Source organism: Chrysemys picta, chromosome 11 (assembly GCF_011386835.1).
Source record: "Chrysemys picta bellii isolate R12L10 chromosome 11, ASM1138683v2, whole genome shotgun sequence".
Taxonomy (NCBI): domain Eukaryota; kingdom Metazoa; phylum Chordata; order Testudines; family Emydidae; genus Chrysemys; species Chrysemys picta.
In genome coordinates this window covers 43,536,915-43,562,118 of record NC_088801.1, presented here as the reverse complement: position 1 = coordinate 43,562,118, position 25,204 = coordinate 43,536,915, and the positions used below count along the sequence as shown (strand labels likewise).

Below are 25,204 nucleotides of genomic sequence, written 5' to 3'. Positions count from 1 at the left end.
TTCAGGGTGCTTTGCTCAGCACTTGCTGAAAACCCCTTAAACCTATTTAAGATTTTTCAGGTTGGGTAACAAAAAGTGATGCACCTAAACTAACTGGTTGTTTTTTAAAGTATCATCCAGAGTGTTTAATGAATTTACAATTTCTGATAACCAGCGACTCGATCCTGCAACCCTCTCACTCACATGAACAGGGCTTACATGAGTAATCCTGTTGAAGACAGTGGGTGAAATCCTGGCTCTGTGGAAGTCAGTGGTAGTTTTGCCAGTAACGTCAGTGGGGCAAGGATTTTACCCAATGAGGCTATTTATGCAAGTGATGGTTTCTGGAATTAGAAAAGGGCTTACAGGAGAGGGCCCTGGTATAACTGCTCTTTCACCATGATCAAGACTAGGGGCTTGTCTAAACAAACACTTAACTTGCGGCAGGAGGGGATTCAAAGCAGGGTAGATCAAGGTGCATGACGGAACTTTGAGCGTTTGGCAGCAGCGTGCACATGATCACTTAGTGCGGGGTAAGCTAATGTGATAGATTCAAACCCATTTGGTGTGAACAAAGTGTTAATTTAGAAAAGTCCAGAGATTTCTGAGATAGATGTTCTGATAGTTGCCTATTATTCTGTGGCTGCTGTCATTTAGCAGTCTGTTATAGCTATAGATAATTCTGATGTTAAAATGACTATACATGGTGGGCTTTCAAGCAACATTGATTGTATTCTTTTCTTCCCTTGCTGTACCTTTATGATAGTTTCAAAGACAGTATGGAGAAATCATCATCTTATTCTGACTGGCTAATAAATAATAGCATTGCTGAGCTAGTAGCTTCCACGGGTCTTCCAGTGAACATCAGTGATGCATATCAGGATCCTCGCTTTGACGCTGAAGTAAGATTTCTTAAAAATTTAAATATGCTGTCATATTTTTGCAGTTCAGAATAATAAAAGTCAAACAAGTCCAAATGAATATAAAACATAAGAACATTTGTTCTGAATTATCTTTTTCTATCCAGTATGTCCTCTGTTTGTCCTTTCAGCAGCAGCATGCCTTGAAGCAATAATCACTCTTGACAGAAAGATAGCAAAGGCAGTTTTATGTGGGGATACAGCACTGTTCCTACTTATACTTATAGGCAATTACTTCACCTTCTGTGCCTCATTTTTCCAATCGGTAAACTGGGGATAATGATGCCTTCCTTTAGAAAGTGCTTTGAGATCTATGAAAGCTAATTATTGTTGAAAATTCTACCATTGATAGTTCTTTATGTTTCCCATTAGCAGAATCATAGTTGGTAGTTATCGGAGATATTGGGGCTATACACTGAATGTAAACAGGAGCTGCAGTAATATGATCTCAAAAGACAAATGGGTTTTGTGGTCCTACTTAGCAAACCAATGTTATTCCAGTATGTTTTTACAAATAAAATATACACAGTGGGCTAATTTTTTTTCCCTCTTAGATACTTGCATGTAACTTCCAGTGAAGCCAATGGGAGTTGTATGTGCATATCCCAGAGCACAGTTTCACCTGCTGGGGTTGGGGAACAGGCAGCGAACACCATTTTTGACAGAATTTGTCAGCACTGGGTTACTTTCCTAAGTTTGACAGGACCCAAGAACCAAACTGTCCCCTGAATGGGTTATTCCTGCTTACTGGACTGGGAATCCTAGGAGTTTTGGCTCACAGAGTTTCACAATGATCAAACCCTCCTTTCTGGGCATACAGGAGGTTTTGTCCTCCTATGGAATTGATGGGGGGTTGGCCCACAAACTCTCCTGAGAGCCCACAGAGATGAGGGCTATCCAAACAGTGTTCTTGGGCTTCTGCACTACTTCCCAACCCCATTGGCCTCCTAAGCAAAGCAGTGTTTCTACAGGAGCTGTTCCAATGCTCTCAAACCTCCTTCAGGGATGAGGGAACTGACATAAATAAATGCCTGCAGGGTGGGGATTAATTAATGCTAAGATCCCTCATGGAACTGGTAGTGGGAATAGCAGCTTACCTCCTGGCCTGGTCAAAGGCCAGTCCCTGCAAAACAGCCACAGAGGTCAACAGGGTCAGTGCTTCCCACTTCTGCTCTATCCCATTCAGACTAGCTGCTTTTTGCATGCTTTCACTGGCAGAGAAATGGGCAGGCATTATCTGTGTGCAGATTCTTTCTGAGGACCAAGCCCTATCTGTACTGGGGGAGGGATAAGCCCCTGCCCATCCCTTGGGAACAATGAGCCATCAACTCCATGGCCCTAATTTTTTCAGAGATGCCTGAACACCCACAATTCTAATGGAAGTCAATTGGAGCTGCAAGTGCCTAGCATCTCTGAAAATCAGGCCTCAGTTTCCACAACTCACAAATCATAACTCAGTTTTCACTCCACGTAGGGAATGCTTCGGCTCGGCGTTTTCTTGTTATTGGTTGAGTTGCAATATAGAAACTCCTTTTCTGCTATATACTCACGTAGGATTCTGACAATGTCAGATTTGGAATATTTCAAGTTATCATTCCAGTCTCAGCTTGAAATTTAAACAACTGGGTCACAGTGAGCTATGGACAGAGAGGCAAATTCCACCCCGAATTGTATCCCTTACACCACCATTACTTTAGTGGATTTGCCTTGGGGATGGGCAATGGTTAGCGTAAATCAGTGCATAATTCTAGCCAATGAGCCTCTTAAACTACATTACTACAATGAAAGGTTTCAGAGTAGCAGCCGTGTTAGTCTGTATCCGCAAAAAGAAGAACAGGAGGACTTGTGGCACCTTAGAGACTAACAAAAAATTTGTTAGTCTCTAAGGTGCCACAAGTCCTCCTGTTCTTCTTATTACTACAATGAGCACACTTTCAAAGAACCTTCCATTTTGACAGTTTCCATTGGTTCCAGTGGTACTCCCCATTTCGTGTATAGGGAAGAGCTGTCAAACCAGCAGAATCTGCCAAAACAGAAAAGTACTTAAAGTGTGCACCCACTACACTAGTTTATGGGAAACTATGCTATTCAGAATTTCAGAAAGTACAATTAATGCTTGGGGAATATTTCCTGTCAAAGAGATATGCTGAAGTAAAACACGTCATATTCTTGATGTGTCTGCAATCATACTTTTAATATGCCATGCTCTGATTAATAATGCAGCCATCTCATATTTGTTTCAAACTTACTTAAAGTCTATGCCAGTAAGAGATACTGACTAACATATAGGAGAAGAATTATGCGAATTACCAAATATAAAGGGCAATAATTATTTTCTGTTGGTATTGTCATAAAAATTTATTACAACTGGCATTGTGAATTAAACAATGATTTCTGGACACAATCAAGTGTATTAAAAAAAAAGGACACCATCACTCCTTATTACTAAAATAAAACATGCTTTTGTATTTGTAATCACATATTCTATTCTTCTGTCTCTACTACTGTTACAAAAAAATTCTCTTTCCTCCACACTAATTTTTAAATGAAATTGTGATGCTTCATTGTCAAATCACTTTCACTGAACATTTAGTACTGAGGTATTTTCATTAAGCTTATTTTAAGATCTACATCAAGATCTGCAAAAACTCAGACAATAAATAAAATCTAGCAGTTCTCCCCTCCTCCCCCCCCGAAAAGCTGCATTATATTGAAATGGGCCTTACGAAGCTCCATCTTATAGAATTTTACAACATGGAACAAAAAGAATATATGTAACTTATATTTGATTTCTATCTAAATGCATATGTTTTAGATCTTGCACATGTGAGATTATATATTGACTCACATACTAGTATGAACCAATACAAAAAGGAGGCCGTTTTTATATATTACATTCCATATACTTATGTTACATTTTTTAAAATAACATGCTACCTGGGAATATTAAACAAGTTGTCCACAAGGTGATCACTTTCAATTTTTATTACCCCACCACAGGGGTTCTGGAAAAATTTGTATAGTGGGGGTGCTCAGAGCCATTGAACCAAACTGTAAACCCTGTATATGATGGAAACCACTTCAAGCCAGGGGTGTGGCAGCACCCCAGCACCCCTAGTTCCAGCACCTATGCACCACCACTATTTTGAAAGGAAAAAAATATCACAATTTTGGAGAATAATATATCAACAATATAGGAAAAAAAGTTAAAAACAGAAAATGCTATTGGGACCAAATTCAGCATTGGTGTAAGTGTTCATCTCAGTTGAGTTCAACTGAATTGTGCTAGGCTGGCCCAGTTATATAAATTTGTACGCAAACATACAGCCTTCTGCATCTTGATGGTATTTCTAGCCTAATGTTTTTCCCCAATTTTTTGTATTTTACAAGAAGTAAATGGAAGAATATGGTTAGGTAACTGGTAAAACATGACAATCATGAGGGACTGAAGTTTGTTGTTAGTTATGATCAATGTTTGATTGTTTGAGAGGGTTTGGAAATGCAGCTGGTGATCTGAGTTCAGTACGTTGCACATATTCCTTCCGCTTAAATATAATTACCCATTTCTTCACAGAAGAGCCATAAGACTAATAGGGCTATGTCCTATCATAGATTTTATGTGGGACTCCCCATTGATTTCAATCAGACGTTCCATATATGTATTGATGGGAGGATATGACTCTTAATAGTAAACTGAATTGCTTCACACTCTTCCAGATGGCAGTTCCCCCAAGTCCTCAGTTGGAGGTCATTATAGAATCAGTATACAGCTGCTCACATGGCAGCCTTTGGAACTGCAGCATCTGAGAAGGCATCTGTTCCCAGTACATTGCTTCCTTACAGAATTGTAACCTTTGCTCCTCAAACTCCTCTTATTTGTAGTCTGTCACCATTTCCCCCGTTGTGGGTTTTACATCAGCACCAGAAACACCTCCTGATCTCTACCTTTAGCTGATAGCTGCAGCCGGTCTCAGCCCACCCTGTTCACCCCCTTCAACCTCTCTTCAGAGTTTGAAGAATCGCTTGCATCCCTTGGGACGTCTTGCAGCACTAACTCCAAAGAACAGCATAGAAAATGGAGAATCCATGGCATTAAAAGTACATTGCAAAGCTTCATATCACAGTATATTACCTCAAAACAAGCGGGGAGGCAAAAGGTCTTTTCTGAATTACAGGTGACATCTACATAGGAAATCTCACCTCCTCATTTTTGATCACAGCCCTCAGTTTCTCCTGAAATTTGCCTTCTTCTCCCACCCAATTCCCAGCTCACTTCTTGCCTTACCTCTGCAAATCTTAAACTATACGTCCCCTCTCTTGCTTATTGGCTGTTTTTGAAACCAACATCAGATTAACCCTTCGGGGAGGGCACCAGACCTCTCTTCTGAACCCATTTGGCAGGTGATTCATATTCCCTTTCCTAAGCCACCAATATATTTGACGCATGAGTGATCTCCTCTTGGTATAGCCCTTCTTTGAAACTGTTCTATTCAGCTGTTATCCAAATGACAGGGCATTATCCCAATCATTTTTAGTCCTTAGTTCAAATCAAGAACCAAACATTGTAGGCTCTCTGAGGCACGCGCTGTGTTTTCATATATGTTAAGACAGTTTCTAATACAGGCCCTGATTCAACCAATACTTTGGGCAAAGCCCTGCTTGCTTTACTCATGCAAGTAATCCTACTATAGATTAGGCATCAATAGGCGTTTTGATTGAATTAGGCCTGCAGGATTTGACCCATGTGGAATTAAACTAATTTGTAACTATGAGCTTGTTGAAGTCCTCCTTGATGTTACTATTAGCGGGACATCAGAGGACTACAATTAGCTTACCCAAATACTGTACCGATGGCTAAAGTTCTCATTTTTTACATCCTAGGCTGACCAGTTTTCTGGCTTTCACATAAGGTCTGTTCTTTGTGTTCCTATATGGAATAGCAACCACCAAATAATTGGTAAGATATTTCACATAACTAAGTTCAGCATTATTGTGCTCATATGAATTTACTTCTGTTTTTTTAATTGTGTTCCTTTTTCTTCTGTTTCCCAGCTGAATATTGTTAATCAGTTACGATACCTAGGAGGCATACTAAGTATCCAAGAAGGAACATTTTTTGACTTGGATACTGTATGGACTGGTTTTCAGCTTTCCAATTGCTTCATTGTTATATTACTTGAAATAATAATCCCTTTGTTGAAACTTCCGGGTGAAAGAGATGAAAACTGGTCGTTTCCTTTAACAATTTTCATGAAAACTTTTGAACCATTATTGAACGGCTGGTGCTAGGCATAAGCAGACTAAGCAATTGCTTAATGCCACAAGCAGCTCAAGGGGCCCCCCTGTTAGCTGTTTTATTATTTGTTGGGCGGGGGGGGGAATATTCCTGTTAGGGCCCCCAATGGGCTAACACCGCCTCTGCCATATTGAGAAATCATTCAAGGGCCTCCTTTTGTGTGCACAGTTTGGGCAATTGTTGGTCTGATCCTGAAAGGTGCTCCATGGAGTCTATACAGATTAGACAAATAATTACCTGATTTTTTCCACACAAAATGGGAGGCCCTGTAAAATTATGGGGCTATAAATGATCGTAGCTCAATTGAAGTCAATGCAGCAATGACCGCTTACAGCAGCTGAGGCTCTGGCCCATGGCCCCATATGTTATGGTAGGTAATAAAATAGAGTTGAGAGTGGTAAGTACGTTGCAGATGTGATGTGCACTCATCACATTACAGGGCCAGGCTTTGTCTACTTAAGCAACCAATACAAACATAGTAATTGTGCCTTTTAAAAACTGTGGTTCATGATGTTTGTTGCATAGCAAGAAACAAAAGAGAAATTCATTGATACATTTTACAATATTTTGTGAGGGCTATAAGTAAATAGAAGGAAGAGTCTTTCACAAAGGAATTTAATATTGACTCATGTAGAGCCACCAGCTTTTAATAGTTTTTCCCTACAAGTTGCTTAATAGAATTGGGTATTTATTGACTCAGTAAATGGTTGGGCCAGTTTTGGGGGGAAAGAGACTCATATATGTGGGTCATGGTAAATTAGCTAAGAGTTAAGAATGAAGGCACTGATTCAGCAAGTTACATAGGCATGTGCCCTGAAGTCTTTGGGACTACTTATGTGCCTAAAGTTTGTCAAATATTAAGTACCTTGCTGAATCAGGGTCTTAATCTCTCACACAAAGCACTGAGTAATACCATGTAGACTGCCAATATTATACTTGCACAACAGACAAAACAGCTAACAGTAGTAAACTGAATCATGTCATCAAAACAAAAACAATGAGACTTTCAGACATTGCTATTTGCTATTACTATTTTTCATAATTAATTATTTGGAGTTTTGCTTTAGAGTTGGAAAAATATTGTAATTAGTAATGAACAGAATTTCTGCATTATGAATGAATATACATTAAAAGCTTTGTCTTTTAACTTTCTAAAGGGGTAGCTCAAGTGTTGAACCGGCTTGATGGGAAACCCTTTGATGATGCTGATCAGCGATTATTTGAGGTAAGATGTACTTAACTTTGCAACAATTCTGTACTCTGCCAGCATAAATTCTATATTTCTAGATACTGAGGGTGTTTAAGCCTAACTTGCAAGGAAAAGGCTTGCACTGTCTATATTCCTTATCAGCAGATTCTTCTGGGCTATCTTGATTATCACTTCAAAACTTTTTTTCTCTTACTTAATTGGTCTCTCAGAATTGGTAAGACAACTCCCACCTGTTTATGCTCTCTGTATGTATGTATATATATCTCCTCAATATTTATTCCACTCTGTATGCATCCGAAGAAGTGGGCTGTAGTCCACGAAAGCTTATGCTCTAATAAATTTGTTAGTCTCTAAGGTGCCACAAGTACTCCTGTTCTTTTTGCGGATACAGACTAACACGGCTGCTACTCTGAAACCTGTCATTTGGATTCTAGCTTATTGTAAGTGGCAGCTGTTTGAGAGATGCCACCACTCCATGCCCTGTTTCATCTTTCTCACCATTAATCAACAAACAGAAAAAAGATCTTATTCTGACCCTGATCTGCAATGGAATAGGATAAAACTAGAGATAGATTCTGAGCAACAAAGTTGGAATCCTGATATGAATTTCTCCAAAAATTGGGGAGTTCAGACATGGGGTTTGGCACATCTATAAACAAAAAATAAATAATAAGGATTAAAACCATTGTTACTTGATTGTATTTAAATTGGATAATTATTTAACTATCCTCTCGAGAATCTCTCAGATCTAGTTTCTTTGTTTCCTGTAGGTAGCAATTGTAACTATTCACTATAAGAGTGCCATCTATAAAAGTGTTTTGGTATGTTTGTGGCCAAATTAAGAGGGTATATAATTTATTTATGTGTATTGCTGTAGCATTCAAATGCTCCATTCAGGACCAAAGTCTCATTGCACTTTGACCTATACAAAGACACAGGACAACATGTCTTGTTACATGTATGCAGGTTTTTTGATCACACAGTTACTTAAAACATACTAGATTAGCTTTCTGCATTGTTTTTAATGTGGGATAATATTTTATGGAACTAGCACCCAAAAGTACTTTGTCAGTCTTCCAGTCCCTGTTCAATACTGGGAGGGATGACAAACATGGCATGTATGGTTTTGCACACCATCATAGTTATTCTATGTTTGTCAATCGTGGTTCACTTAAGGCCAAATCTTGGTCCAGTTCCAAGACTCCAAGTAAGAGTGAGATTTGGCCCATATTATGTCAAGATATTACTCATTTTAGCTTGAGAAACAGGTCAGGTGTTATATTTGGAGTGCCTCATGGAAAGCAGGCTATTTTGAAAATACAGTTACCTAAACAGATTCTTCTCATAATTATTTATCTTACAGAACAGCTTTACTGACCAGTATTCTCCAGCTAGCATGCCCTTAACTAAATACAATTATTTCTATAATGTATCTGTTTTCTAGTTTACTCCTCATCCTATTGTTTCAAACATCTAAAACAGCATTCATCTTTGTGTTGTTATTTTAAATGAATTATTTCTTTTTAGGCTTTTGTTATTTTTTGTGGCCTGGGCATCAACAACACAATAATGTATGACCAAGTGAAGAAATCTTGGGCAAAGCAATCTGTGGCTCTTGATGTAAGTATATGATCAAAGTATTCAAACACTCTCTGTAAATCATTTTTGTCATAAACATATCATACATAAAAGGTCATTCTGCTGCAGAATTTATCACAGTGAACTTTGTAGTTAGCCTCATTTTCTAAATATACAGTTCTGTCTGCTTAGAATTCTCGTTTCATTAGGGGAGATTATGTGGGGTACATTTATTATAATGAACCTAATCTTCAGTTTGTTTAAATTAGTGTACCTCAAAAGAATCCCCCAGTTGCAATGTACATATACCTGCTAAGTGTTGAGCTGATAATGGCATACAGTTGTGTTGTGATTCACAAAAGTAAAAAAGGATGTGGTCCCAGCTCTGAGGAGCTTACAGTCTAAATCAGACAAACCCAGGAAATGGTGAGAAAGGAGAGAAAGGAGAAACAACATTTCAAAAAATAATAAAAGTAATGAGAGTCATGTTATGTTGTGAATGAAGCCTATATATTCCCATCCAGTGAGGAGAGAAATAAATAGCACCAAAGTAGCGGTCACCTGTAAGAAGTAAGGTGAAAAAAAGTGAATTTTGAGCAGGGATTTGAAAGAAGAGAGTGAAAATCATTGAGGCACTGGAAAAGGGAGGTTAAGTATACACATGGGGTGGAGGGGTGGGGGGAAATGTCAGGATTTCTTTGTTTTACTTCCAGTCCATAGTTGGATCAGAAGAGTGTAGTTACTGAAAATTTGTAGAACTTGATATACAAATTCTTGATAAACTACCCAATTGTGGGTAGTTTTTTATTTTTAAACTTATTGTATGTAATGAAAAAGGCAGAGCAACTGGGGAAAATTCTGAAGGGAAGAGCTGAGGTATCATATATATCATTAGTACTTTTAGCTTCATGAGGCGAAATCTGTAGAAATCTTTCTTTCACAGTTATATCCATTATTGGAATAAAGTGAGGGCCTGCCAGAGCTGAGGTCTGGTACTTCAAGAAAACCACATTTTCTCTACTAAAGATCAAGGCTAGATAATGAAAGCTCTTTCTAGTTCTGCTACTTGGCCCTGGTCTACACTACAGGGTTAGGTCAAATTTAGCTGTGTTAGGTCGATTTATAATGAATGTGTCTACACAAGCAACCCCATTCTGTCGACCTAAAGGGCTCTTAAAATCGACTTCTGTACTACTCCCCGGCAAGGGGAGTAGCGCTAAAATTGCTGGATCGAATTTGGGGTAGTGCGGACGCAAATTGATGTTATTGGCCTCCGGGAGCTATCCCAGAGTGCCCCAATGTGACCGCTCTGGACAGCACTTTCAACTCCGATGCACTAGCCAGGTACACAGGAAAAGCCCTGGGAACTTCTGAATTTCATGTCCTGTTTGGTCAGTGTGGCGAGCTCAGCAACACAGGTGACCATGCAGTACCCCCAGAATCGCAAACGAGCTCCAGCATGGAGTGAACGGGAGACACTGGATCTGATTGCTGTATGGGGAGAAGATTCTGTGCAGGCAGAACTCCGATCAAAAAGAAGAAATGCTAATATATATGCCAAAATTGCACAGGGCATGCTGGAGAGAGGCTACACCAGGGACACACAGCAGTGCCGTGTGAAAGTCAAGGAGCTCAGGCAAGCCTACCAAAAGACAAAGGAGGCAAATGTTCGCTCTGGGTCAGAGCCCCATATATGCCGCTTCTATGATCAGCTGCATGGCATTCTAGAGGGGGACCCAACCACTACCCAGGGGCGGCTCTGTGTATTTTGCCGCCCAACGCACGGCAGTCAGGCGGCTTTCGGCAGCATGCCTGTGGGAGGTCCGCCGGTCCCATGCCTTCGGCGTACCCGCCGCCGAATTGCCGCCAAAACCTCAGGACCAGCGGACTTCCTGCAGGCAGCTTGACTGCCACCCTCACGGCGACCGGCAGGCCGCCCCCAGCAGCTTGCCACCCCAAGCATGCATTTGGTGCGCTGGTGCCTGGAGCCATCCCTGCCACTACCTCACCACTGTCTGTGGACACCTGCAAGGGGAGAGTCTCACGCAACATGGAGGAGGATTTTGTGGATGAGGAAGAGGAGGAGGAGGAGAATGCGCAGCAGGCAAGCGGTGAATCCGTTCTCCCTGGCAGCCACAACCTTTTCATCACCCTGGAGCCAATACCCTCCCAAGGTGGGATCCCCAACCCTAAAGGCGGAGAAGGCACCTCTGGTGAGTGCACATTTGTAACTACATTACAGGGTTTAAAAGCAATAGTGTTTAATGTTTGATTTGCCCTGAAGACTTGGGATGCATTCGCGGCCAGTACAGCTACTGGAAAAGTCTGTTAACGTGTCTGGTGATGGAGCGGGAATCCTCCAGGGACATCTCCATGAAGCTCTCCTGGAGGTACTCTGAAAGCCTTTGCAGAAAGTTTCTGGGGAGGGCTGCCTTATTTCATCCTCCATGGTAGGACACTTTACCACACCACGCCAGTAGCGAGTAGTCTGGAATCATTGCAGCACAAAGCATGGCAGCGAATGGTCCTGGGTTTTGGTCGCATTCAAGCAACATTCGGCCTATATCTTTCTGTGTTAGCCTCAGGAGAGTGATATCATTCATGGTCTCCTGGTTGAAATAGAGGAATTTTTGTAAGGGAACATTAAAAGGACTCCGTTCATGCTGGGCTGTTTGCACTCGGTTAAAAGGGATCATCCCTGAGAATAGCCACGCGGCGGAGGGAGGGGTGAAGGGATCATCCCAAATAGCCACGCGGAGGCATGGGGGGAGGTGTGTGCTGCACATCCACCCGAAAACCACAGCCCCTCCGTTTAAATGGCAAACCCAACCGGCATTGCTTGCTATGGGAAAGGAGGGCGCTGCAGTTTGAAAACATTCCCACATGTTATGAAGGGAAACCCATGTACCCTTTGGCTTACCATGGCTGCCTTGGAAACCGAATTCTGTTGCCCAGCTGTGTGTGATGTGTCACCATACCGGCAGGCGCTCAATATAAAAGGCAAAATGCGACCTTGTACCTAAAGCACATGTGCTGTCTGCTGTGAATTGCTTGATTCACTGTGAAAGAATCTCCCTTTTGTTCTCAGAAATGTATCATCTTAAATTTTACTCTCCCTTTTTATCCCCCCGCAGGTGCAAATGTTTCTATGCTCCCCCTATCATCTCCGTCCCTGAGATTATCACAGATTAGAAGGCGAAAAAAACCACACTTGTGATGACATGTTTTCCGAGCTCATGCAGTCCTCCCGCACTGATAGGGCACAGCCAAATGCATGGAGGCAGTCAGTGGCAGAGTCCAGGAAAGCATTAAGTGAGTGCGATGAGAAGAGGCAAGATGCAATGCTTAGGCTAATGGGGGAGCAAACGGACATGCTCAGGTGTCTGGTGGAGCTGCAGGAAAGCCAACAAGAGCACAGTCCGCTGCTGCATCCACTGTACAACCGCCTGCCCTCCTCCCCAAGTTCCATATTCTCCTCACCCAGATGCCCAAAAACGCTTCGGGGAGAGGCTCTGGGCACCCAACCACTCCACTGCAGAGGATGGCCCAAGCAACAGAAGGCTGTCATTCAAACAGTTTTGATTTGTAGTGTGGCTACAATAAGCAATGTGGCCTTGTCCTTCCCTCCTCCCCCGTTCCACCCTACCCCACCCAGGCTATCTTATCAGTTATCTCCCTTTTTTTTTTTAAATTAATAAAGAAACAATGCATGGTTTCAAAACAATAGTGACTTTATTTCCTTTGCCAGCTGTGATCGAAGGGGAGAGGGTGGTTGGCTTACAGGGAATTAAAATTAACAAAGGGGGCGGGTTTGCATCAAGGAGAAACACACACAACTGTCACACTGTAGCCTGGCCAGTCATGAAACTGGTTTTCAAAGCCTCTCTGATGTGCAGCACGCCTACCTGAGCTCTTCTAATCACCCTGGTGTCTGGCTGTTCAAAATTGGCAGCCAGGCGATTAGCCTCAACCTCCCACCCCACCATCAACGTCTCCCCCTTACTCTCACAGATATTATGGAGCACACAGCAAGCAGTAATAACAATGGGAATATTGGTTGCGCTGCGGTCTAACCTAGTCAGCAAACAGCGCCAGCGAGCTTTTAAACATCCAAAGGCACATTCTACCACCATTCTGCACTTGCTCAGCCTATAGTTGAACTGCTCCTTACTACTGTCCAGGGTGCCTGTGTATGGCTTCATGAGCCATGGGAGCAAGGGGTAGGCTGGGTCTCCAAGGATAACTATTGGCTTTTCAACATCCCCAACAGTAATTTTCTGGTCTGGGAAGTAATTCCCTTCTTGCAGCTGCTCAAACAGCCCGGAGTTCCTAAAGATGCGAGCGTCATGCACCTTTCCCGGCCATCCCACGTTGATGTCAGTGAAACGTCCCTTGTGATTCACCAGTGCTTGCAGCACCATTGAGAAGTACCCCTTGCGGTTTATGTACTGGTTGGCAAGGTGGTCCGGTGCCAAGATAGGGATATGTGTTCAGTCTATCGCCCCACCACAGTTAGAGAAAGCCATCCACTATGACCTGCACATTTCCCAGAGTCACTACCCTTGATAGCAGAAGTGATTGCATTGGCTTCTTGAATCACAGCAGTTCCCACAGTAGATTTGCCCACTCCAAATTGATTCCCATCTGACCGGTAGCAGTCAGGCGTTGCAAGCTTCCACAGGGCTATCGCCACTCGCTTCTCAACTGTCAGGGCAGGTCTCATTTTGGTATTCCTGCACTTCACGGAGGGGTAAAGCAACTCACAGAGTTCCAGGAAAGTGGCCTTACGCATGCGAAAGTTTCACAGCCACTGGGAATCATCCCATACCTGCAACACTATGCGGTCCCACCAGTCTGTGCTTATTTTCCAGGCCCAGAATCAGCGTTCCACTGTATCAACCAGCCCCACTGCAGCCATGATGTCCCAATTGCCACATCCCATGCTTTCAGGAATGTCCTTGTCCATGTCCTCCTCACAATCATCCTCATGCTGCTGTCTCTTAGTCAGATTCTGCACGTACTACAGTATAATGTGAGAGGTGTTTACAATGCTCGCAACAGCAGTGGTGAGCTGAGCGGGCTCCATGCTTGCCATGCTATGGCGTCTGCATGGGTAACCAAGGAAAAAAGGCGCAAAATGATTGTCTGCAGTTGCTTTCATGGAGGGAAGGGAGACTGACGACATGTACCCAAAACCATCCGTGACAATGTTTTTGCTCCATCAGGCATTGGGAGCTTAACCCAGAATTCCAATGGACAGCGGAGACTGCGGGAACTCTGGGATAGCTTCCCACAGTGTACCGCTCCATGAGTCGATGCTAGCCACAGTAGTAAGGACGCAATCTGCCGACTTAATGAGCTTAGTGGGGACATACACAATCGACTATATAAAATCGATTTCTAAAAATCGACTTCTATAAAATCGACCTAATTTCGTAGTGTAGACATACCCTTTGATTCCAATACTGCATGTTACAGTATCTCATAACACAATGGCCTTAACCAGTGAGGGGGCCAGAACGCTACCACAGAGCTTTGCAAGTTGCAGACCAGTCAACCTAAAATTGTGGAAAAGGTGTCTCTTTCTTTTCTTGTCCATTACTTCTCATAAAAAGACACTCTTATGGAAAAGTCCTTACGGCCTACATCTAAACTACAGGCTTGGGGTGTGATTCCCAGTTTGTGTACACATACTCATGCTAGGTTGAGAGCTCGCATGAGGATGAATAGCATGGGCACTGATAGGTGGCGGCATAGCATAGCCATGCCAAGTACCTACCCTATTTCCAGGCACATTTGTATTCGGTCCTTGCCCAGCTAATCTGTATTGCCGCTGCTTGTGCTACTGCGGCTACATTGCCATTTACACTTGTACTAGCTTAATGAGACCTAGTATGAGCATGTGTACGCGAGCTGGGAATCACACCCCTAGCTCACAGTGTAGACATAGCCTTAGAATGATGAAGGATAAAACCATCAAGGATCTGTAGAAATTAATCTAAAGTCTATAGCATTTCAAAAAATTATATCCTCTTTGTAATCTTTTTAGAAACATTCTGTGGAATTCTGTAGCAGAATACAATTCTTTATTAAATTCTATATGATGGTTAAAAAACACTCCCCACAAAAAAAACACTGTTGAAGATTACCATTCTCTATTAAATTCTGTATATTTTAAGAGTAGGGCTGTCGATTAATCGCAGTTAACTCACACGATTAACTCAAAAAAATTAATTGTGATTAAAAAAATTAATCATGATTAATTGCAGTTAAAGAATAGAATACCAATTGAAATTTATAAAATATTTTTGGATGTTTTTCTACATTTTCAAATATATTGATTTCTATTACAACTCAGAATACAAAGTGTACGGTGCTCACTTTATATTATTTTTTATTACAAATATTTGCACTGTAAAAATGGTAAAAGAAATAGTATTTTTAAGTTCACCTCATACAAGTATTGTAGTGCAATCTCTTTATCAAGAAAGTGTAAGTTACAAATGTAGAATTTTTTTGTTACATAACTGCACTCAAAAACAAAAACGATATAAAACTTTAGAGCCTACAAGTCCACTCCGTCCTACTTCTTGTTCAGCCAATTGCTCAGACAAACAAGTTTGGTTACAATTTGCAGGAGATAATGCTGCCTGCTTCTTGTTTACAATGTCACCTGAAAGTGAGAACAGGCATTCCCATGGCACTTTTGTATCTGGTGTCAGAAGATATTCACATGCCAGATGTGCTAAAGATTCATATGTCCCTTCATGCTTCAACCACCATTCTAGAGGACATGCATCCATGCTGATGACGGGTTCTGCTCAATAATGATCGAAAGCAGAGTGGACTCACGCATGTTCATTTTCATCATCTGAGTCAGATGCGACCAGCAGAAGGTTGATTTTCTTTTTGGTGGTTCGGGTTTTTTACAGTGCAAAAATTTGTAATCAAAATAAATATAAAGTGAGCACTGTACACTTTGTATTCTGTGTTGTAATTTAAATCAATACATTTGAAAATGTAGGAAACATCAAAAAATATTTAAATAAATGGTATTCTATTATTGTTTAACAGTGCAATTAATCATGGGATTAATCACGATTAATTTTTTTAATTGCGTGATTAATCACAATTATTTTTTTAATCACTTGACAGCCTTATTTAAGAGTAATTATGTAAAAAGTCTACCTCTAACTGCTCACATTGGCTTCTTTCACAAAGAAACAAAGCTTTGAATCTGGTCATATAGATGTCCTCTGCTTCTGCTAAGGCTGTGAATGCAGTGGTGGGGTAGCTGTGTGTCTATTTGACATTCAGAATGACAGCACTATAAATGAGGATTATTTTTTTAAATGTTCCTGCAGTTTTTAAGACACTTCTTCAAAATTGGATGATATAGTTGTGATATAATCAGAGGCCTATATAGTTTTTCTAGCAAAATGTAGATCTGATTCAATTACAGCTATGAAATAGAAAGAACTCGTTTCACGAGGGTGTAATGAATTTTTGTCCTTTCCATTAAATATAATTTATAATATATGTACCTAGTATAGTCTTACAAATTAAAGGCTTTACAGGCTTGCTTTTTACAGATGATGTCATGCTGAGGTTCTGTCCCCCTACATTTTCAAAGTGGTGTACAGAAGTTTTAGGCATGAAACTCTCACTAAAGTCAAAAAAATCACACTTCTTTGAAAAAATAAGTCTTTTAAAAGGGTTTTAGTTACTATACTGCAAAACAGGGTCTTTAAAATTCCTAGATTTACTGTTTTATTAGAGAAATGGGTGAGAAGTTGAGGATCAAATAAGTTAGTGAAAGTGGTATAAATCATCAAATTAAGTTTGCCAGGGAAAACTGGATTTTTTTTTATGTGTCTTACACATAAGACACACACACACACACACACACACACACACACACACACACACACATATATATATATTTATAAAAATACACCCAAATTATACATGAAGATAATATTTTTCTTGGGTTTCAAGAAATCTGTAATCCACTTGAACTTCTCATTCTTGGTTCACACAATTACCAGTAGCCCTTGTTAAAAATACAATGTATTTATTACCTTTATGGTTTCCACTCTTTCTTCTTATGTGAATCTACGATAGCTTAGTTCCATATTTTTTTAATGGTCACGTGCAAACTCCCCGTAGTATTTGATGGTCATATTTTTTGTCAGGAGAAAAGTAATTTCCCCTAGTTTTGCAGTAATGTCTTGGATTTCCACACATGACCTCAACTTCATGATGATGTGGATTCTCAATGTACTTATCCCTTGAATGGCCAAATCCACTAGATTTATATAACACGCACAAATGTGGGATAGCTCATTAAGAATAGCAAAAGGGAACTTGATCTGAATTAAGTCAAACTCCTGAACTCTTTTGAAAATGGCAAAAGCTATTTTTTGTCCTGGAGATATTATCTGTGTCACTGTGGTCTCAGTCCACAGCACAATCCAAAGCATTTAAGTGTGTGCTTAATGTTAAATCCTTTGAAGCCAATGGGAGTACTTACATGATTAAATTTGAGCATATGCTGAAGTACTTTTTTGGATCAACACCTATGTTTGTATAAAGACTTAAGATTTAAGAGGCACAGTGTAAACCCTCTTTCTTTAGGGCTGTTGTGGGACTCAATAGTCTTTACAGTTATAATAATTATTAACTATTTGCAAGACCTCACAAACCCCAACTTTTTCACATAAAATCACATCTTGAATTGAATTCCCTTCCATGAGAAGAAAATCAAATTATGGTAAATATTAAACTGAGCAGGTACAAAGCAAGGAAGATTTAGATGGGAAATGGCTATTCGTTATTTTATCTAAGAAAACAGAATTGCTTAGTTGTAAAATACAACTACTTTCTTGGACATTCTATAAAGATTAATCACCATGTGTTGTGGATGTTGATTATAGGTATGATGAATGGCTATCATATTTCAATGAACAGTTATTCTTTCTTTAAATGAGAAACTACCCATGGAAGTACCTGGTTGAGATGAGTGCAAAAAATACAGAACCAAAGTAACTCTCTATTGAGGGACAAAGAATCCTTTTCTCAACAATGGAAATACTTTGTTAATATTTATATATGTTTCCTGATCTAGCTAGATCTGCAATAACTGAGTGGCATTTCAAATTGACATTATAACCAGATTTAAGAGAAGTCTGTTTGATACAGACTACCGGTATATTGGGATTTGTAGATACTGCTTTTTTTATGAAGCTCTCATAACACTGGCTAAGAAATAGAAAACAAAAGATGGAATAAATGGTTAGTTTTCAATACGGCAAAAGATCAACAATGGAATGCCTTAAGCTTTCCTTCTAGGATAAGTGTTGTTGGGGGCTTGACTTGTTGACACTGAAGATCCCTTCCAGTCCTATGTGCCTAGTATATTTATTAAAGATATAGGAAAGGGAGTGAACGGCAGGATAGAAAAGTTTGCAGATAAAAAAATTAGTTTGGAATAATCAAGACTAGACAAGAGAGAAAATTCAGAAGGAATTAACAAATCTAGCTAAATGAGCAGCACTGTGACAGAAGAAATTCAATGTTTACCATTACAAGCTAATACACTTCAGAAGGAATAATTTGAACTGATCATTCATATGGCTGGATTTTAAATTAACAGTAACCAGTCGGGAAAGAGACCTGGGCACTGTTGTAGACAACTAAATTAAAAGCTCTGCTAAATGTGCTGCAGTGGTCCAAAAAGCTAATAAAATGTTAGGTTGCATAATGAATAGGTTAAAAAAATCCCAAAATATTATGACAAAATGTAATGCCCTCACTTAGAATTGTGTACACCAGGGGCAGGCAAACTTTTTGGCCCGAGGGCCACATCGGGTTTCATAAATTGTATGGAGGGCCGGTTAGGGGAGGGGGTTGTGGGCCGGCCCCCACCTCCTATCTGCCCCCCCCCTCCCCGGGACTCCTGCCCCATCCAACCCTCCCTGTTCCCTGACGGCCCATCAGGACCCATGCCCCATCCACACACACCCGCTCCCTGTCCCCTGACTGCCCCCGGGCCCCTACCGCCCCATCCAACCCCTGCTCTCATTCGTGACGGCCCCCCCAGAACCCCTGCCCCATCCAACCATCCCTTCTCCCTGTCCCTTGACTGCCCCCGGAACCCCTGCTCCGAATGCCCCCTGCAGCCCCATCCAACCCCGCCCTCCTTCCTGACTGCCCCTCCCAGGACCCTTGCACTCATTCAACCCCTTGTTCCCCCCATGACCGCCCTGACCCCATCCACACCCACACCCCCTGACCACCACCCTGAACTCCCCTGACCTCTATCCAAACCCCCTGCCCCCTTACCGCGCTGCCTGGAACACTGGTGGCTGGTGGCGCTACAGCCACGCCACCTGGCTGGAGCCGGGCCATGCCACCGCTGCCACCATGCAGCATAGAGCATCGGGTCAGGCCGGGCTCTGCAGCTGCACTGCCCCAGGAGCTCACAGCCCCGCCTCCCAGAGCATTGCGCCTGCGGCGGAGCGAGCGAGCTGAGGCTGCGGGGGAGAGGGGACAGCAGGGGAGGGGCCCGGGGCTAGCCTCCCAGGCCAGGAGCTCGGGGGCCGGGCAGGACAGTCCCACGGGCCGTAGTTTGCCCACTTCTGGGGTACACAGTTCTGGTCACCTTTTCTGGAAAGAGATATAATGGAAATGAAAGGGCTTCAGAGACAGGCAATCTAAGTTATTAGAAATATGGAGAGACTAGTAGGATAAGACCCAAAAAATTGATACTGTTTGGAGCTGAGGGTTATAATATAAGCTAAGAACAGGATAAAGGGAATAGAGCAGGTACTTTGGGTGCTGCTATTTACCTTTTCTCATAAGGCAACAGCAGGACATTCAATAAATACTAAAGAGCAAAAAATGTAAAACTGCTATAAAGAAATACATTTTACACAACTCCCAATTAACGGATGGAACTCAATGTTACAGGCCAAGAGATTAAGAGGGTTCGAAAAAGAGAGTAGACATTTATATGGATAATAAAAACACCTACAATCTATATTAAATGCATACAACCATTTTTTAAAATAACGGATATTATCCTGAGTGCTTCATAACATAAACCAACCAGCCACCAGCTGTGTGGGTTTGGAAGAAACTTCCTCTGTGGGAATGCATAGATGCTGCAGAGTTGTCCTGTGTGCCTGCTCCACAGTTGCCCATCCTATGCAGAGTGGAACTTAGGTGGTTCCATGCACAGAGAGCCTTCTGCAGCTTCTGGATTGCTGGGTGAATATTTCCCTTAGATAAGGATACATTTTACTCCAGGTATGTATATTCATATTCATATATGTCTCAACGCTGTGGCCCATCCCTTACATACCAGCTGCTATTTCTGGAAGTACTCATTTCTAGAGCACCATATTTAAGGGAATGACAGCTATAGGCTAGAAATGATAATTAGCTAGCAGTGAGATGCCTTTAGAAAGGACATAAGCTCAACAGTTTCATGAGTATCATTACTTCGAAATCAAAGTACAAATAAACATGGACTTTTTCTCTTTTAATTGCAGGATTTCAAGAGAACTATAATTATGCCTTTAATATTACACTACTTACACTTACTGTGTATGGGTTTCCGATAAAATTATCTTGAATGTAAATGCGAGATGTATACCTGAGAACCTGCAATTAGTTATATATGTCGTAATTCATAGCTAACTGATGCTGCATAAATATTAATAAAACTTGTTTTTAAAGCAATTTATTAGACAGCATCAAGGAACCCTCTAATTTCTACTTATCCACTGTGAAAATTTTATTTTTTTTCTTTTGTTCTGCATCAGGTGCTGTCCTACCATGCAACATGTTCAAAGGCAGAAGTTGACAAATTTAAGGTAAGGATTTACATTTCCATTTAGCATACAAAGCAACTGTAAGATAAAATGAATGTAGGTCAGATAAAAAGAAAAACAAAAAGTCAGTTTTACTTTTATATTCAAAATAGACACAGAGGCCGTTTGTACAAACTGTTAATGGATGAGTGAGCATAGCTCCAAAAGACTAGTGGTTAAGATAAGTAGTCACAACTTCAGAATCTGCAGTATCTGACAGTACTTCTAAACCTTTTGAGATTCTCGTATTACTCGATGGGTAAGAGAAATAAGGTATTTTCTGTGCCAACTTCCATTTTCTTTAGTACAGCCAACACATTTAAATAATGGTATATTGAGAGTGAGGAGGCAACTAATAATTGTGTGTGCATGCTGAATCCTGCAAGATTATCAGGACTTAATTTTTTAAGAAGGGACTGTGACCGATTCGGTCACAGAGACCCCCCCTTGGGACTAACACTTGACGTGCTGAGATTACCTCTGAGCCCGTTTTCCCTGCCAGCTTGGGACTACGGAACCCTGCCTTGTTGAGCCAGACACGGTAGCTTGCTGCAGCACAGACCAGGTCTGGTCCACGCCCCAAAGCTGCAGACTTTAACTAAAAACTGCTCAGTAGGTCTTCTATCTCAAACATGCAGACACCCAGTTCCCAATGGGATCCAAACCCCAAATAAATCTGTTTTACTTTGTATAAAGCTTATACAGGGTAAACTCATAAATTGTCTGCCCTCTATAACACTGAGAGAGAGAGATGCACAGCTGTTTGCTCCTCCAGGTATTAATCACTTACTCTGGGTTCATTAATAAACAAAAGTGATTTTATTAAGTATAAAAAATAGGATTTAAGTGGTTCCAGAGCAAAATAAGTCACCAAGCAAAATAAAGCAAAAACACTCAAGTCTAAGCCTAATACATTAAGAAACTGTTTACAGGTAAAATCTCACCCTCGGAAATGTTCCAAAAAGCTTCTTTCTAGACTGGGCCCGATCCTTTCCCCTGGTACAGTCCTTGTTAGTTCCAGCCAGGGCCGACGAGAGGGCGGGGGGGGGGAGCCGGTACAAATTACTGGGGCCCGTGGTCCAGAAGCGGGCCCGGGTACCGGCTTCCCCCCCCTCTCGTTGGCCCTGTTTAGCTGGTCCGCCCTTGCTGGGGGGCCCGAAATTTTTTTTCACCGGGTCCCAAACCCGCTCTCGGCGGCCCTGCCAGACATCTTAGGTGGAAACTAGGGGTTTTCTCATGACTGGCAACCTCCTTTGTTCTGTTCCACCCCCTTTTATAGCTTTGGCACAAGGCTGGAATCTTTTGTCTCTCTGGGTCCCCACGCCGCGTTCTAAATTGAGAAGTATCAGATAAAAGATGGATTCCAATCTCAGGTGACATGCTCACATGTCACTGTAAGACCTCATTCTTCATTACCCACGGGCTGGCGCGTGCACACACACACACACACACACGCACTTGCAGGTAAATAAACCCATTCACAACCAATTGTCCTAGTCAATGGGAGCCATCAAGATTCTGAGCTGCCCTTAATGGCCCACACTTTGAATAATTACAAAAAGACCTCAGAGTTATACTTCATATTTCTAGCTTCAGACACAAGAATGATACATACATACAAATAGGAGGAATACATTCAGTATGTTATAACCTTTGTTATACCTTACAAGAAAACTTTTGCATAAAGCATATTCCAGTTACATCATATTCACACTCATAAGTATATTTCCATAAAACATATGGAGTGCAACGTCACAGGGACTACTCTTTAGTTTCTGTCAACACTCCATGTGTGCAAATAGCTGCCTTTGACTGACTGCCATTATTTGTCTTCTGGAGAGCTTTTCAAGTTATAAATGACACTTCTGGGAGAATACATATTGTCTCCTCTCCTATACACAGTGGATATCAAGCTGATGGGAAGGTTAGATGTGGGCTGTAACACTCAGCTCTGTCTCCATTGCTCCTGACCTGGCTACAACAATGTAATGAATCAGTATCTATTAATTTGGGGCATGGCTAGCTGGCTGCAATTTAATCTGGACAACAGTGAGATGATCTAGGTTGTTTGGGGAAGCAGCAGAAGAGTTGAAAAAAATGATATCTGTGCCTGCATTGATTGACGATGTGGAACCGCCACTTCTAATGCAGTTGTGTATGTTCATTTTGCTATTAAATGCTTAGGCAGCAGTTGTGGCCTAGAATGCTGTTTGCATCTGTGTCTGATTAAAAGAATGCAACGTTTTCTTTCACGTGTGTACCTTGCCACAGTTATCCACACCTTTATCACCTCAAATTTACAGTTCTGTAATGTGCTTTACATAGGAATACACCTTGAGGCCATTCACAAACTGAATCTAGTGCAGAATATTTTCACCTGCTTAAGACATTGAATTTCGTGTCAGGAGCCCAAAACACCAGTGCTCTGGGATCTGCCCTGGCTTACATTAAGTCTCTAGGTGGAATTCTAGGTGTTGCTCTTAGCCCATAAAGCTCTCAGTGGTTTGGGGCACAGGCTGACATTTTCAATCATCATCATCTTCATCAGCTGTTCCATATTAAGTGACAGGACAAGTTCAGCAATATTTATAGCCAAACCCAGCAACCACCTTCATCAGCACTGGTTTCAATGGTTTCCTTCGTACAGATCAGTGGCGTAGCCAGGTTCTAACATCGGGGGGAGTGAACACCTAAAAAAAGGCACCACCCGACATATCAAATTACTAATTACCACTCCGCAAACCCCTCTGCCAGCTCGGGAGAGGCACCAGAGCTAAGCACTGCGAAGCTGGCCCAGCTCCCTGCAGCCCCCACTCCCTGGCCCGTGCACACACTGTAGCAAAGGGATCAGCGGAGACCAGCTGGGGTGTGTGTGGGGAGTGACATCAGGGGTCCGTCTCTCCAAAGCCCCAGCCTCAAATTGCAACTTCCTGGCAGGTGAGCTCTGTAAGGGGAAAGCCCCCAAAGCGGGGCAGGCAGCCTCAGAGGCAGGGGGGCAAACTGGGAGCTTCCCCCCCATGTGAAAAAAGACTCCGCATTGTCTGGAACCACCAGATTTCCGCCTTTTTTGAATTAAAAGCTCCAAAGGAGAAGCAGATTGCTCACGCCAGGCTTGCCTTCCCTGCGTGGCGCGCGGCTGGAGTCTGGGCGCAGCAGACCCAGGAGTGGGCTGGGGTCTGGGGATGACCAGCCGCTGACTTGATCCTTTGGGCTCTGCCCTTGTTCTCAGCTCAGTGCCCGGATCTACTCCAAGCCCCCACCTGGCCCCGCCCCGACTCCGCCCTCTCCCTGCCCCTATTGGACCCCTTTCCAAATCCCCGCCCCCTACCCCGCCCCGACTCCGCCCCCTCCCTGTCCCTATTGGACCCCTCCCCAAATCCCCACCCTGGCCCCGCCTCTTCCCCAGCGCACCGCGTTCCCCTTCCTTCCCCCTACCCCAGGCTTGCCACGTGAATCAGCTGTTTCGCAGCACAAGCACTGGGAGCTGGGGAGAAGCAGAAAACAGTGGCGTGCTCAGGGGAGGAGGCGGAGCGGAGGTGAGCTGGGTGGGAGGGCAGGGACCGGGGAGCTGCCCGGTGGGTGTTCAGCACCCACCAATTTTTCCCCGTGCGTGCTCCAGCCCCGGAGCACCCACGGAGTCGGCGCCTAAGGCGCCGCTTTTGGAGAATGTGCTCAGTGGGGGAGCGGCCACTTCCCCTGCTCCCCCACTAGCTATGCTATTGGTATAGATATATTATTAGGATAGAAGACCAATGAATTATGAAGTATATTTGCCAAGGAATGCTGCTACGCAGTCATAATCATATGATCGCCAAAAGCTTCGGTGGCATGATAAAATTGCCAGTGGTGGTCATAGACTGAACATCCAGCCAGGCTGCCTTACGTACCTACCTAGAGATCGATCAGGCTGGCATGTGAGTTGCAAATAGGCTATGTCCCATTGGGATTTGCCTTGGTGATGACAACAATGACCTGAGAGACCAGCTCTGACTCCATGTGATGCTGCTACACTTGCCATAAATGGAGGTGCTCAAGCTGAAGCCCCCTTCTATAAATGGTGTGTGCTCTGTAAGGATTCCTTGACTACGGATCTCACTCCACAACATGATCCACCAGAGCCAGATTTAATATTTGCTGGTGGATATTCATTTGTGGGTCAAGGAGAGTGAATAATTCTTAAATATATTTTGTATTTGAATTTATATAGGGGATGTATGTTCAGACAAGGCTGAGCACATTACAGATTTTTATAAAATACACGAATAAATTTCCTCTGTCTCAGTCTTGTTTTTCTATCTTTGCCATCTTGTTTATCTTTGGCCTTATCTTTTTGTTCTTTATTTTA

The 25,204-nt window shown here is 42.3% G+C and overlaps 1 protein-coding gene across 2 annotated transcripts in view; it reads left to right on the top strand.

Moving 5' to 3' along the window:
- Positions 1-25,204, top strand: part of PDE11A (phosphodiesterase 11A) — a 217,662-nt gene that overhangs the window by 113,006 nt on the left and 79,452 nt on the right. For both annotated transcript variants that reach the window (XM_065561907.1, XM_065561908.1), the window contains exons 6-10: positions 746-881; positions 5,781-5,856; positions 7,353-7,420; positions 8,933-9,025; positions 20,812-20,862. In XM_065561907.1, coding sequence (XP_065417979.1) covers positions 746-881; positions 5,781-5,856; positions 7,353-7,420; positions 8,933-9,025; positions 20,812-20,862 — 424 coding nt within the window. The remainder of the gene's footprint in view (positions 1-745; positions 882-5,780; positions 5,857-7,352; positions 7,421-8,932; positions 9,026-20,811; positions 20,863-25,204) is intronic.